This window comes from Osmerus mordax, chromosome 17 (genome assembly GCF_038355195.1).
Source record: "Osmerus mordax isolate fOsmMor3 chromosome 17, fOsmMor3.pri, whole genome shotgun sequence".
NCBI classification, from domain to species: Eukaryota; Metazoa; Chordata; class Actinopteri; order Osmeriformes; family Osmeridae; genus Osmerus; species Osmerus mordax.
This window is the reverse complement of record NC_090066.1, coordinates 1535783-1548103: the sequence shown is the minus strand read 5'-3', so window position 1 is coordinate 1548103 and position 12321 is coordinate 1535783. Positions and strand designations below refer to the sequence as shown.

General features: G+C 48.5%; 1 protein-coding gene across 3 annotated transcripts; it reads right to left on the bottom strand.

Moving 5' to 3' along the window:
- Positions 1 to 1924: 1924 nt before the first annotated feature.
- Positions 1925 to 12201, bottom strand: mettl25 (methyltransferase like 25). Of its 3 annotated transcripts, XM_067254492.1 has the most exons (12): positions 11959 to 12201; positions 11554 to 11742; positions 11130 to 11236; positions 10061 to 10738; positions 9301 to 9448; positions 6137 to 6234; positions 5985 to 6014; positions 5291 to 5364; positions 4651 to 4744; positions 4020 to 4094; positions 3561 to 3632; positions 1925 to 2141 (listed from the first exon to the last, which is right to left on the bottom strand). In XM_067254492.1, the coding sequence occupies exons 1-12, from the start codon at positions 12173 to 12175 to the stop codon at positions 2043 to 2045; spliced, it is 1881 nt and encodes a 626-aa protein (XP_067110593.1). In that variant the 5' UTR covers positions 12176 to 12201; the 3' UTR covers positions 1925 to 2042. The 3 variants fall into 3 exon arrangements, 1 of the variants encoding a protein (XP_067110593.1); XR_010878816.1 differs by lacking the exon at positions 4651 to 4744 and having other exon boundaries at positions 2079 to 2141; XR_010878817.1 differs by lacking the exons at positions 5291 to 5364; positions 5985 to 6014; positions 6137 to 6234 and having other exon boundaries at positions 2079 to 2141.
- Between the last annotated feature and the right edge of the window lie 120 nt (positions 12202 to 12321).

The following is a 12321-nucleotide window of genomic DNA, read 5'->3' as shown; positions in this document are numbered from 1 at the left end:
GTCTCTCCACATTTCCTCTCACTCCCACATGGAAGTGAAACGCAAGGGAAGAAATTCTTCGTCCAAAAATCCTATTTCGGTCTCAAAGTGCATCCCTTTCCGTCAGCGTATCCTGAACGTTTTTCCTCTTGTCCATTAATGAAGCGGCCGGGAAATCGCACAAATTGCACAATTGTTGGCTTCACCTCAAACGCTTCTCATCTCTCTCTCATTTAAAGTGCCTTAGTGAGTGAGCGAGTGAATGGACACGCAAGTGTACGTGTTATTATTAACTGTATAAGACCACATACCTGTCCTGTGTGTGTGTAAGCATGTTATACACGCGTGCAAACTAGAGGGGAAAGAAAAGGTCAACAGTCATGACTCACTAAGCACCACAGAAACCTTCACAACATAAACACCTCAAAACGGCCACATACACATCTTGAAGTCCTTGGTTAGCGTCGGTCCGGTCGGGTCTTTGGTGCCAAACTGTCTGAAGTTGTGTTCCGAGCAGGACCCTAACACAGCGCAGACCCACCAGAGGCCTCGGTCTGAAGGCAGGTTAAAAATAAGGCCCTGGGTCTGCCTCAACCCTGTTTTTCACCATGGTGCACGATGCCAACAGAAGTATGAATACAGATGGTTTGGATGACACCACAGAGAAGACGAATGACAGTGCTGATGGCGATGGAGGAAGCGCCCTCGCTTCGACGATGACAGGAGAAGAGGAGGAGAGACGACGATGACAGGAGAAGAGGAGGAGAGACGACGATGACAGGAGAAGAGGGGGAGAGAGGTTTCCCACAGGAAGACATTTCTGTCATATTTTGTCTTCTCGAAAACAATGGTTTTCATTGTGGATGAGAAAAGTAAAGTTGTCGTAGATATTCCTAAAAGTGTTGGCATACAACGTCGAATGACCTCATTTAGAACACCCCCATAATAGGCCATCGACTGTATTCAAACTAGCTTGGTAATGGAGCTTGGTAATGTTAATCGCATATTGAAAACTGCCCTGTGTTTCTCTGCTTTATGTCAAGTTTATGTACAATTACCGCGACCCTGATTCATGATGGCTGCACAGAAGTGCAAAGGCTTCTCTATGAAAGATGGAAGGAAGGAGTGATTTATGAAATGATGGAAACGACATAGGAGAGAGTGAGTGCTGCTTAAAGGGGTCGAGCTCCCTCGCCCCCCCATTCTGTCCTTCCCTCCTCTTCAGGACCCCGGTGATGGGGTTTCCAGACCTGCCTGTCAAGGGGCAGGACAGGATAACTCTATCCCACAATGCCCCTGGCCCTGGGAGCTGTCCCTAAAGCCATTGTTCTATCGGGAGCAGCACTCAAATGAATAATGATATAAATGAGGGAGAGCAATACAGACAGAGCAATAAAGAGAGAGACACAGAGAGAGAGACACACAGAGAGAGAGACACAGAGAGAGACACAGAGAGAGAGACACAGGAGAGAGAGAGAGAGACACACAGAGAGAGAGACACACAGAGAGAGACACAGGAGAGAGAGAGAGAGAGACACACAGAGAGAGAGACACACAGAGAGAGAGAGAGACACAGAGAGACAGAGAATGAAAGAGACAGATGTTTTTTCCAGGTGTGAGAACCATGAGGTTGTAATGTTTTGTCCTCTTGAGGCAGAAACAAGTGCATTGTGGGAGCAGAGCAGAAACATTAAAAACATTAGCTTCCCTCCAGCAATCCATTAATGTGGAAGTTAAGTTGAGGTCATCGTTCCAGAACCCCAGCTCTCCAACACTTGTGTGATCCGATAAAAACATGCTCATATCAGAACACCCAAAGAATGCTCACATTATTTTACAGATCAGACTGTAACTACTAGTTGTGTTTTCTACAAAAGAATCATACAATGGTACAATTACTGGTCTTATATTGCAATAATTAATAAATACGTTTGTTGCAATAACTGTTTGTTTAATGTTCCTTTTAGATTTAGTACAGCATAAAAACCTGAAACAGGTTAACACAGAAAAAGGCAGCGGTACTGCAGGAGCGCTGCCGCCCGCTGACGGCTCGGTCGGGGGTCTCATGCTGTCCCAGGTGTCTTCACTCCCACAACACCGTAACATCTCGGCGACAACACGGGATCAAAGAGCTGCACCAGGGTGGAGAATGACACGTCCTCCTGCAAGACGAGCCAAACACACACACACACACACACACACATGAGGAAACAGCCCTTCCGCTAGCAGTAACCCTGAGCGTCTGAAAGCAGCCCAGGAGCCATGTGAGGAGAACAGCTCCCCCTGCTAATGATTTCCCAGAGGAAGAACATCTGTGTAAATATTGAGTTAGGTTCCCTGTGTGAACCCTCCATGTGTAGGATCAGTCCTGATACCTTACAGGGGTTAGCTAGTTCTGTACAGGATGAGAAGGTGTATGCCGTGGAGTCGGTTTACGCCTCGATGCTAATGAGTCGACTCGACACGACTCCCGAAGGTGGGAAGGAGAACCGTTATGTCTTCCTCTACGTTTGGCCCGGTGGCTGCCGTTTTGGAGGTCTAACCGCGTCAAGCCTTTTTAATGTGCAGTACAAGTAAATCGCTGGAGGGTTTTAGACAAATATACACTTGAGTTATAGCAGTGGATATTGGAGGACCTTTCTGTTATTTGACCTTAATGTAAACGTAAAGACTTCAATAGAAATTATATGAAACCTCAATCGGCCCGTTTTGTACATGGTGTTTGCCCTAGCTTGAACCTTTTTACCGAAATGTCAATACAGATCTCTGAGTGTCATGTTATGTCTGTTAACCGAAGAATTTGAAGAAGTTTTATGTTCCAGCAGGTTTTTGTTACTGGAAAAGGGAAGTGGAAGTTTAAACATCGGAACCTTAAAAGAAGCTGAAAATCCATGTCTGGAAGAGGAGAGTAGATTTAGCAAGAACACACACAGTCACACACACATACAGGGTCTAGAAGGAAGACTAAGGTCAGTACGAGTACAGTGAACGTGTGATTTCACACCCGAGTTTTGAGGTCTGTCAGGGAGCAAACAGCTGGTTTGTGACCGTGGGAAAACAGGAGAAAAGAGGAGGATGGAGGCAGAGGAGGGTGGAGGAGAGGAGGGGTGATGGGTGGAGGAGAGGAGGAGTGATGGGTGGAGGAGAGGAGGAGTGATGGGTGGAGGAGAGGAGGAGTGATGGGTGGAGGATAGGGGTGATGGGTGGAGGAGAGGAGGGGTGGAGGAGAGGAGTGATGGGTGGAGGAGAGGAGGGGTGGAGGAGAGGAGGGGTGGTGGGTGGAGGAGAGGAGGGGTGGTGGGAGGAGAGGAGGGGTGGTGGGTGGAGGAGAGGGGTGGTGGGTAGAGGAGAGGAGGGGTGGAGGAGGGGTGGTGGGTGGAGGAGAGATGGGGTGATGGGTGGAGGAGAGGAGGGGCGATGGGTGGAGGAGAGGAGGGGTGGGGTGGTGGGTGGAGGAGAGGAGGGGTGGTGGGTGGAGGAGAGGGGTGGTGGGTGGAGGAGAGGAGGGGTGGAGGGTGGAGGAGAGATGGGGTGATGGGTGGAGGAGAGGAGGGGTGGTGGGGATAAGAGGATGACTCTACCTGTTCCTTCAGGTAGCAGAGACGATCAAGCAGGATCAAGCCCTCGATGCAGGGTGCCAGCGTTACCTTCAGCTGGGGAACGTAAACACAGGGGCACCACAAGATTACACTTCATTCAGCTGTCGCTGTGTAACACAACATTGTTATAGGATGTATTGCAAAAGCTCCACTGAAGTTAACTACTTAGGTCATACAAGCAGGATCATTATCGAGTCATGTTTCTCCCCTGGAGAGCATTTCCCTCCATCACTGGAACGGTATTAAGGCTTCCATTTACAGAAAGTGAATTCTCTCCGTGAGCTTATACAAGGTATGTTAGAAGCTGTGTAAGTGTAAACCAGACTTAATCTGCTATCCTGTAATGACAACAATACTAAGAATAGGACAATATGAGCCTGCAGGGCTACACTTTCAATAGGGACAGTGTGTTTGGCGTGATACTATAGTGAGGGGGCTTACCATATTAAAGGCTTGCATCTCACACATCCTTGGTGTGTACATGTCCTGGTATTCCTGGATGGCACTGTCTGAGAGCTGGTGAATAGAGATGGAGAGATAGAGATAGAGAGACAGATAGAGAGCAAGAGAGAAAGCGAGAGAGGGAGGGAGAGAGAGGGTGAAAAGGTAAAGAGGTATTGCAGGCTTGTGCCTTAGGATGCCATGTGAGCGACTTGAGAGAGATAACACAAAACCACTCCACATTTCTAATCCCTCGCTTTGCCTGCAGCAGGGCAGTAAGACGATCGCCTATCTGCAGCAGGGCAGTAAGACGATCGCCTATTCAAGCAGCGTCCCAGCGGAGCCAGGAGACACTGCTCCCTTAATCCCCGACACTCGCTGGGCTCAGACGTGGAGCCCACACCTCTCTGAGGCTACAGCACAGCGTTTAGAGGAGAAGGGAAGATGTATTTGGGGGATGTTTTTAATGCTTTACTGGCCCGTTTGGGAGTGTGACCGGAGAATCAGAGAGAGGGGTGCACACGTATGTGGAGAGCTACAGGGCGCTCCTCATCAGACCAGTTCACAAGTTGTATTTGTCAATCTCAGTTTATGAACTTTAGAAAGTGTTAGAACGTTTTCCAGAACCAACCTTTGACTCGTCCAGCCCCAATTTTCTGACTGCCTTGCGGACGTAGTCCACGAACGAGCTGGCCTTGGAATACACGTTTCCCACTCGCCTCTCACTGTTAACGACACACACACACACACACTCCTTAAACTTCTCACACAGAACACAGCTCCCTGCCGTGGAGTGAGTCATGGCCATCCGATTCTCCCTCTAGAACCCTGCGCTGACATCACGAGGCTAGAAGTGACCATGAGTGAAGCAACAGCCTTATTATTTTCGCTTGGCAACCGCTCTCCAACAGTCCCTTGCTGCACGGGGGACCTCAGAGCAGCAGAGAGGTGGTGATGTGATAAGTTCCAGAAGTGAGCTCCGTGTTTGGGACGTCACTCAGGGTCCCGAAGGCAGGGACCTCTCAGAGCGCGTCGTGATGATGGAGTTACACACAGTGTCTCACCCGTCTCACACAGTGTCTCACCCGTCTCACACAGTGTCTCACCCGTCTCACACAGTGTCTCACCCGTCTCACACAGTGTCTCACACAGTGTCTCACCCGTCTCACACAGTGTCTCACCCGTCTCCGCCAGGGGTGGGGGACACCGGACTACACACCTCACCACTTGTGTTCTCAACCAGAGACATTCCAAGGTCACAGGAGACATACCTTTTGAAGGAACTGTAGTGGTCTCTTAAAATGACATGTAGAACCGCCCTGTAAAAGAGGGACTCCATCTGAATCTGTAACGAAGCCAAACATTACATACCCTCATGCTGCTGTCATAAAAAGAAACATTCATCTTGGTGAAGGTGTGGGTCAAACACAATGAAAACATACATAACAATCTCAGCGCTTGAAGCACAGACCTTGCTGTGCGCAATCAGGCCGATCTTTTGTTACAGTTCAGACCTGCTAACCGTCTGGCTGGGATTACATTAATATTCATGAACATTCTTCATTAATGGACAGGGTGGTGTTGTGTGTCAGTTTTGGCTCAGCAAAGCAGGATTTACATCTAAGACATGTATGGCTGCAGTCAATCATATATTTTATTGAATTCCCACAGAACAAAAGTGGCCAGTTTGTTGAAATGCATCCTTGAGAACTCATGCGAAACACTGACTATAAAAAAAATATACAGTTTCAAGGAAATATACACATGTAGCTTTCAGACTGTAACAATTTGATTGTTTTGATACGTTTCCACTAATGTTGATGGGCATAGATTTCTGTGACGATCAGCAATCAGACATGATCGGTTGTTTTTACATGAAGTCATGTTTATGCTGATCTTGGAAGTCTGTCTGTCTGCTGTGTAAATATTCTCTGTTTTTATATTAGGAAGTTGTATTGAACTCACCCCTTGGCCAACTGCCACTCTCTCCAAAGCCTGAGGAAGTCACAACATCCACATACGTCTCAGAACTTCCTACACTTAAAGAGTTCACAAGTAGAAATGTGATGTCATTTGGTTGTGTAGTTAGTGATGTTGTGCTGTGCCGAGGTCCTCACCAAGCAGGCTGACATTCTGGCGTTTCTACCACAGAACCACGATTGGTCTCTCAGGTACCGGCTCATGGGGAACCCACACACACCGCTCACTGGACAGTCTGAACAGGACACACACACACACATCTTTTAACACCAGCTGTGCCAAAACTGACAGAAGCGGTTGTGTTTTGACATTATACTTTTGGACATTGACAACCTTCCATCTTTTTTTTTTTGCTGCCATCTCTAAAAAGAGACGACCACAAGCTTGAAGCCACGTGCGTCCAAAGGGAGAGGGAAGGATGAATACCAGTCAGCGGGTTCAACAAGGGCCTTAGGAACAAGCTTTGAAGTCCTTTTAGAAAGCCCACAACACAATAACTACTGGCGCTAAGCCATTCATCTCCCCTTCTGTTCAACACATGTTAGCGGGCAACAGGCCCTCTCAGCGGATCGTAGAGGACATGCTTCTTCCGAGTCTGAAGTGTAGCTTACAGTATAGAGACACGGCTGTTTACATCAGCTAGCGTGTTAGCTTAACGTCCCCCATGCTAACCGCTATGTCTCCAGGGTCAGATCACAACACAGATCTACCCACATCCTTGCCCTCCCCACTCAAAGCCAAGTGTGTCTAATTCCATAGCGTGCGACCGAGCGCTTGTTTGGTCCTTACTACACAGGAAGGAGACAGGACGACTGTAGAATCTCCCGACTCCTAAGGTATGTTTTGTGGGCAGTTTGGGGTCTGTTGTCTGCAGGAGTGAGGTGATGGTGGAGTACTTTTCATTCATGCATCCCCTGCCCTCGAAGGGCTCCCAGAATGTCCGTCTTGTGTCCTGATGCCCTTAGAACGAGGACCGTTTTGGAGGATTGCTTCCTAATGTTAACTGATCATCCTAACTGCCTTCTCCTTATTTACGCAGGCTTTATGACGATCTAGAGTAAATGGATTTCGGTATTCTTTCCAGAGCCACAAATGCAGTGAAAAAAACACATCTGCCATGTTAAATAAAGGATACGAAATTATCGAACGTTGGTTATTTTACTAATGTCTCTTGAGTCTTGGCTCAAAGCCTGGAATAAGTGGATGAGTGATACGGTAAAGTCAGCTATATTTTGAGATATTTCATATGACAGCCTTGAATGGATATCTTCCCGGAAGCTACATTTTAAGTAACTTTCTCCATAATGCACTTCTCGGCTCCTTCTGTGGGTTTGGTTTCTATTTAGGGTGAGGTAGTCCACCACAGGAGTTGGCCCGTATCCCAGAATGCACTGCACGGCCCACGGGGAGGGAAAGAAGCGTGCGAAGAACCGCCGGCGTTGCACGACTGTTTTCAATCAAACTCCCCGACATTGCACACCACGGTCCCCGCGGACTAGCGTTACCCCAGCCCAGGCCCTAACAGGGAAGCCTAGCCAGCTAGCGAGCTAGCCAGCTAGCCAGCTGCAACACGGCTCCAACGGACAATCATGAAAACCCCGCGAAGTTTCGTCACAGCAGGGAGCCGGACGCAGGGTTTTGTGCCTCGTAAAGGAGTGGAGGACGGAGAGACGAGGTCACGGTTGTGGTGAGGAGTGGTGCTACATATCGGCTGGTCCCGCCGCTTTCAGCTCTGAACACGATCGCTTGACGCTTTGATCAGAGCGATGAAGGGACTACATGATCTGGAATCTTCCAAGCACTGAGCGATGATGATAAATGTGTGATTGAATCATACTTTATGTCGGGGAAGTCAGAGCCATAGGTTTTTATGTTCATAATTCAGTGCAGACTTTCTCTACTCCAGTCCTGAAGACAATCCAGGGCAGCTACTAGACTTACCTCTGCAATGCTATATTTGTTTCAACTCCTCGACTGAGGAGAAAGTTATTTGAATCTGGTGTTGGATAAGGAAGAAACATGACCCAGAGGATCAAAGTTGAGATTATTTAAAACACTAAACCAGAACAGTGACCCCCAGAATTTGACAGCAGAATATTGATTCAGATTCCAAAAACCCTGGCATGGATCCACCAGGCGCAAATGATTCAAATAAATCATTTCCAATTCAAGCGCTCCTAATGAAAAAGCTGAAAATATCACATTTTCAAATCTTTTAAACTCATCCAGAGACCATAAATCCGTTCAATGACTCTAGCAGCTTGTCTCATCTGATCCCATGAGGGAACCCGGAGAGGGCAGCTTGACTGCACACACGGTATGAACACCATCACTTCTCAATGGACTCTGCTTCACTCAGACAGAATCAGTGTTTATCAAATGAGGCATTAGGATAATAATCTGTCCCGTGGGCTGGATGAGAGTGACAATGCAGATGGCCGCAGGTCATAGAATGATGATTAGCATAAACCAACAGGGGGGGAGGAGGTTTGTGGATGGGTTACAGGGCCTTCTATGGGTCAAAACAGGAAGTAGAGATGAGGAGTTAGAATGAAAAGAAGAGAAGGAGGAATGGAAACAGGGGGGAGAGAGGAAGGAGGGGGATGAAGGAGAGGGAGAAAGGGAGGGAGCAAGAGAGAAAGGGAGAGACAGACTTGGAGGAGGTGGTTGCAGAGTTAAGAGCCTGGCTCTCCCTGAAACTGCTGTGTGCATGATGGAAACCATATGTTCTCTAGGGGGGCGGTGTGTGTGTGTCAGGGGAGTGGTGGTCTAAGGCTTTACTCTGTCTCCCTGTCAATACCACACCGTCCACAGATGGAGACTAGACCATTCCCATGGGAACTCATACAGCCCCTCTGATTACCAGGTAATTGCGGTGCAATGAATCACAAAAGACTTGTTTCTAACGGCAGACCAGCATTATGAAAATGTACAGATACGTCATGGAACATAACAGCATTGCAACATGGCAGCCATCTTTGAACACGCTGCACAGACAGCCTAGATTGGATACATCTTCAATAGTCATCACCGCAGCGCTGAATTGTCTAAGCTGAGGGGATACAGTGCTGTCTGTTTTCCCCCCCTGGTGGTGTAGTTACCCTGTGTGCTGGGGTACCCCTCAGACAGGTGGTGTAACGGGTGTAGTTACCCTGTGTGCTGGGGTACTCCTCAGACAGGTGGTGTAACGGGTGTAGTTACCCTGTGTGCTGGGGTACTCCTCAGACAGGTGGTGTAACGGATGTGGTTACCCTGTGTGCTGGGGTACCCCTCAGACAGGTGGTGTAACGAGTGTAGTTACCCTGTGTGCTGGGGTCGTACTCCTCAGACAGGAAGTGGTAACAGCAGCCCACACTGCAGACAGACAGCAGCTCTGGCTTGGCAGCAAACATGCGCAGGGTGCTGGGAGCCAGGTCTCCACACGTGTGCAGCCCGACCATGACGGCATCCTGGGAGAGAGAGGGAGAGAGAAGGGGAGACAGGGAAACGGGGAGAGAATGAGAGGGGGAGAGAAGGAGAGGGGGGAGAGAAGGAGGGAGAGAGGGGGGAAGACAGGGAAACAGGGGGAGAGAATGAGAGGGGGAGAGAAGGAGGGAGAGAGAAGGGGAGACAGGGAAACAGGGGGAGAGAATGAGAGGGGGAGAGAAGGAGAGGGGGGAGAAAAGGAGGGAGAGAGGGGGGAAGACAGGGAAACAGGGGGAGAGAATGAGAGGGGGAGAGAAGGAGGGAGAGAGAAGGGGAGACAGGGAAACAGGGGGAGAGAAGGAGAGGGGGGAGAGAAGGAGGGAGAGAGGGGGGGAGACAGGGAAACAGGGGGAGAGAATGAGAGGGGGAGAGAAGGAGAGGGGGGAGAGAAGGAGGGAGAGGGGGGGAGAGAATGAGGGAAAGAAGGAGAGGGAGGGAGAGAAAGAAAGGGAGATGGAGAGAGATAATGAGAGAGGGAGAGAAGGGGAGAGAGGGGGAGAAGGAAGGAGACAAAGAGAGACATTCATTCTAACCACACTGCAGTGATGACCATTCCACATCTCCTCCAGCTGACCTGACACCACAGTGTCTCTCACCTCCAGCTCAGAGATGATCTCTCGTAGCTCCGTCTCCGCGGTGATGTAGGAGGTCAAAGGTGAGTACAGGCCGCCGTTCCCGTTGGTCCTGTTCTGGGCCTTCCTCTGCAGGTTCTCCCTCTTCCTCCTCTCCCTCTCCTCCACGCTCAGCTCGCTGGGGGGAGTCCTGGGGCACACAGGGTCGATCGCGTCCACAGATAGGGTGCTGAGGAACAGATCACCTGCCTCTGATTCTGGGGTCTCCGGGTCAGTGGCTCCATCGGCTACGGAGTTGACCTCGGACCACTTGGGGACAGAGGGGAGGGATGGAAATGGGATCTTCTCCTCGTCGCTCTGCGACGTCACTTCTCTCTCCGGTGGACATGATTCTGCGGTGCTAGGCTGGGACACGGCCTCTCTCCTCCAGTCTGCCTTCTCAACCCAACTAGGCTTGCTGGTATCCACTTTCTCTGGGTTGTCATCCACAGGTGTCTCCTCTCCTGCACAGGCTCCTCCCCTCACCTTCCTGCCGGCTTGACTGTGTTTCTGGTAAGCCCTGGTGTACTTCTTCAACTTCCTGTTTCGTTCCTGGGCGCCGTGCGTGTTGGTGCTGGAGGAGTCGATGCCATACACCCTGAGGCCGTACTGCAGAGACAGGAAGGAGCACAGATAGCCCTTACCTGAGCCCACATCAATCACCTGGACGCAAGGGGAGATGGGAGATGTAGTCAGGAAGCAGGCTGATGTTTTGACAGTTCAGAAAAGCATTTTGCTATACATACATCTCGCTGCGAATCTGAATGAGCTTCATTCGTCATGTAAGTTCACACAAACAAGGAATTGACTGTGGCAGGAAGGTGAATACGATAAACATATACGAATCTTAAATAAATATTAAAGTAGAAAAACTAGTAATGTACAACAGTCTCAATATGACACCAATGCATTACACTACTGACTAGTATGAGGCTGGGAGGAGTGGATGATGGATATCTTATTGAGGTCAGTCCCATACAGTACATGAATGCTAAGTTAGGTTTTATTAGTTTTAGTTTTATTATTTTTAGTTTTATTAATTAAAGGACATTACCTGTTTTACTCTGCAGTGTCTGGCTAAACTAGCCACCAGCTCCGACATGGCCCGGACCTCATGCGATTTCTTAGAGTTCATAAACTCGGCCGGCTCTATCACAGCTCCTGGAACAGTAATTATACGTCTGCAGTGCACAGCCAGTGTCTGATATACAAAGGCACCTTTCTAATAGATATGCATATAAACTTCAAATGAATCTGGAGGGAATGCCTATTGAGTGAAACCATGGTAACTAAAACGGTTCATTCTGTGTCTCTTGTATTGTAGCAGGGGGTTCAGACTCATTCATTTTTAATATAAAAAAAAAATATCACTCTCTGGAGAGGAATCAAAGATTATATTCCCTTTGATTTCAGCTCAGCCGAAACCTGGGCCAACAGAAAAAAGCATGCAAGAATTTGGGGTCGTTTTAATCAAGCACCTTCTTCCGGGGGTGAGGGGTCAGTGACTTTGAGGGACTCCAGCAGTTCGTTCCTGGACATGCACACCCCGAGACCAGGCAGGGAGTGGGCCTTGGCAGCTTTCAACAGCTCGTCCACATTCACCAGCCGCTTAGTTTCATTGCAGAAACCAAACGTTGTCTTGGTCTTTGTCTTATCTGCAAGTTCAGCTTTAACGAGGAGATTTTTTTTTGTCATTTCATAAGCTAAAACATTGCTAAGAACTAGCGAAAAAAATCATCGTGAAATGCTTTGGTTCTTCAAAGTTCGTCGTTTTAGCCCAAACATTCAATGTTGTGTTAGCCTACATTAAGTATAAGAACTAATTTTTGTAATATTGTCCTCTTCTTGATACAGCTGTTAGCCACAGCTTTATTCAAGCTTACCTTTGATATCACAGTCAACTGACGGCCTCTTGTGGACAGCACTTGAGATTGCTGCTAGCAACTCCGCTGGTGGCACAAACATAAACTGATCCCACACATCGCGCGTGTAAAAATCAACAGTGTGTGCATTCGCTATGCTCAGCGAAACAGAAAGGAATTGCTTGACTTCATCTATCTTATTTCGAATTGCTTCGAGAGAATTGAAATGCGATGCCATAGATACAAACTATCAAACGTTAACGTGCTTTCTGTGGGAGCTTACAAGGATTTCGCTATCGCACGTCCACAAAGGCATTAGTAGTTGCACAACGAAGGGATAATTTTCTAGTCGTCACAAAGACGCCATGATGGGTGTACCAAAGT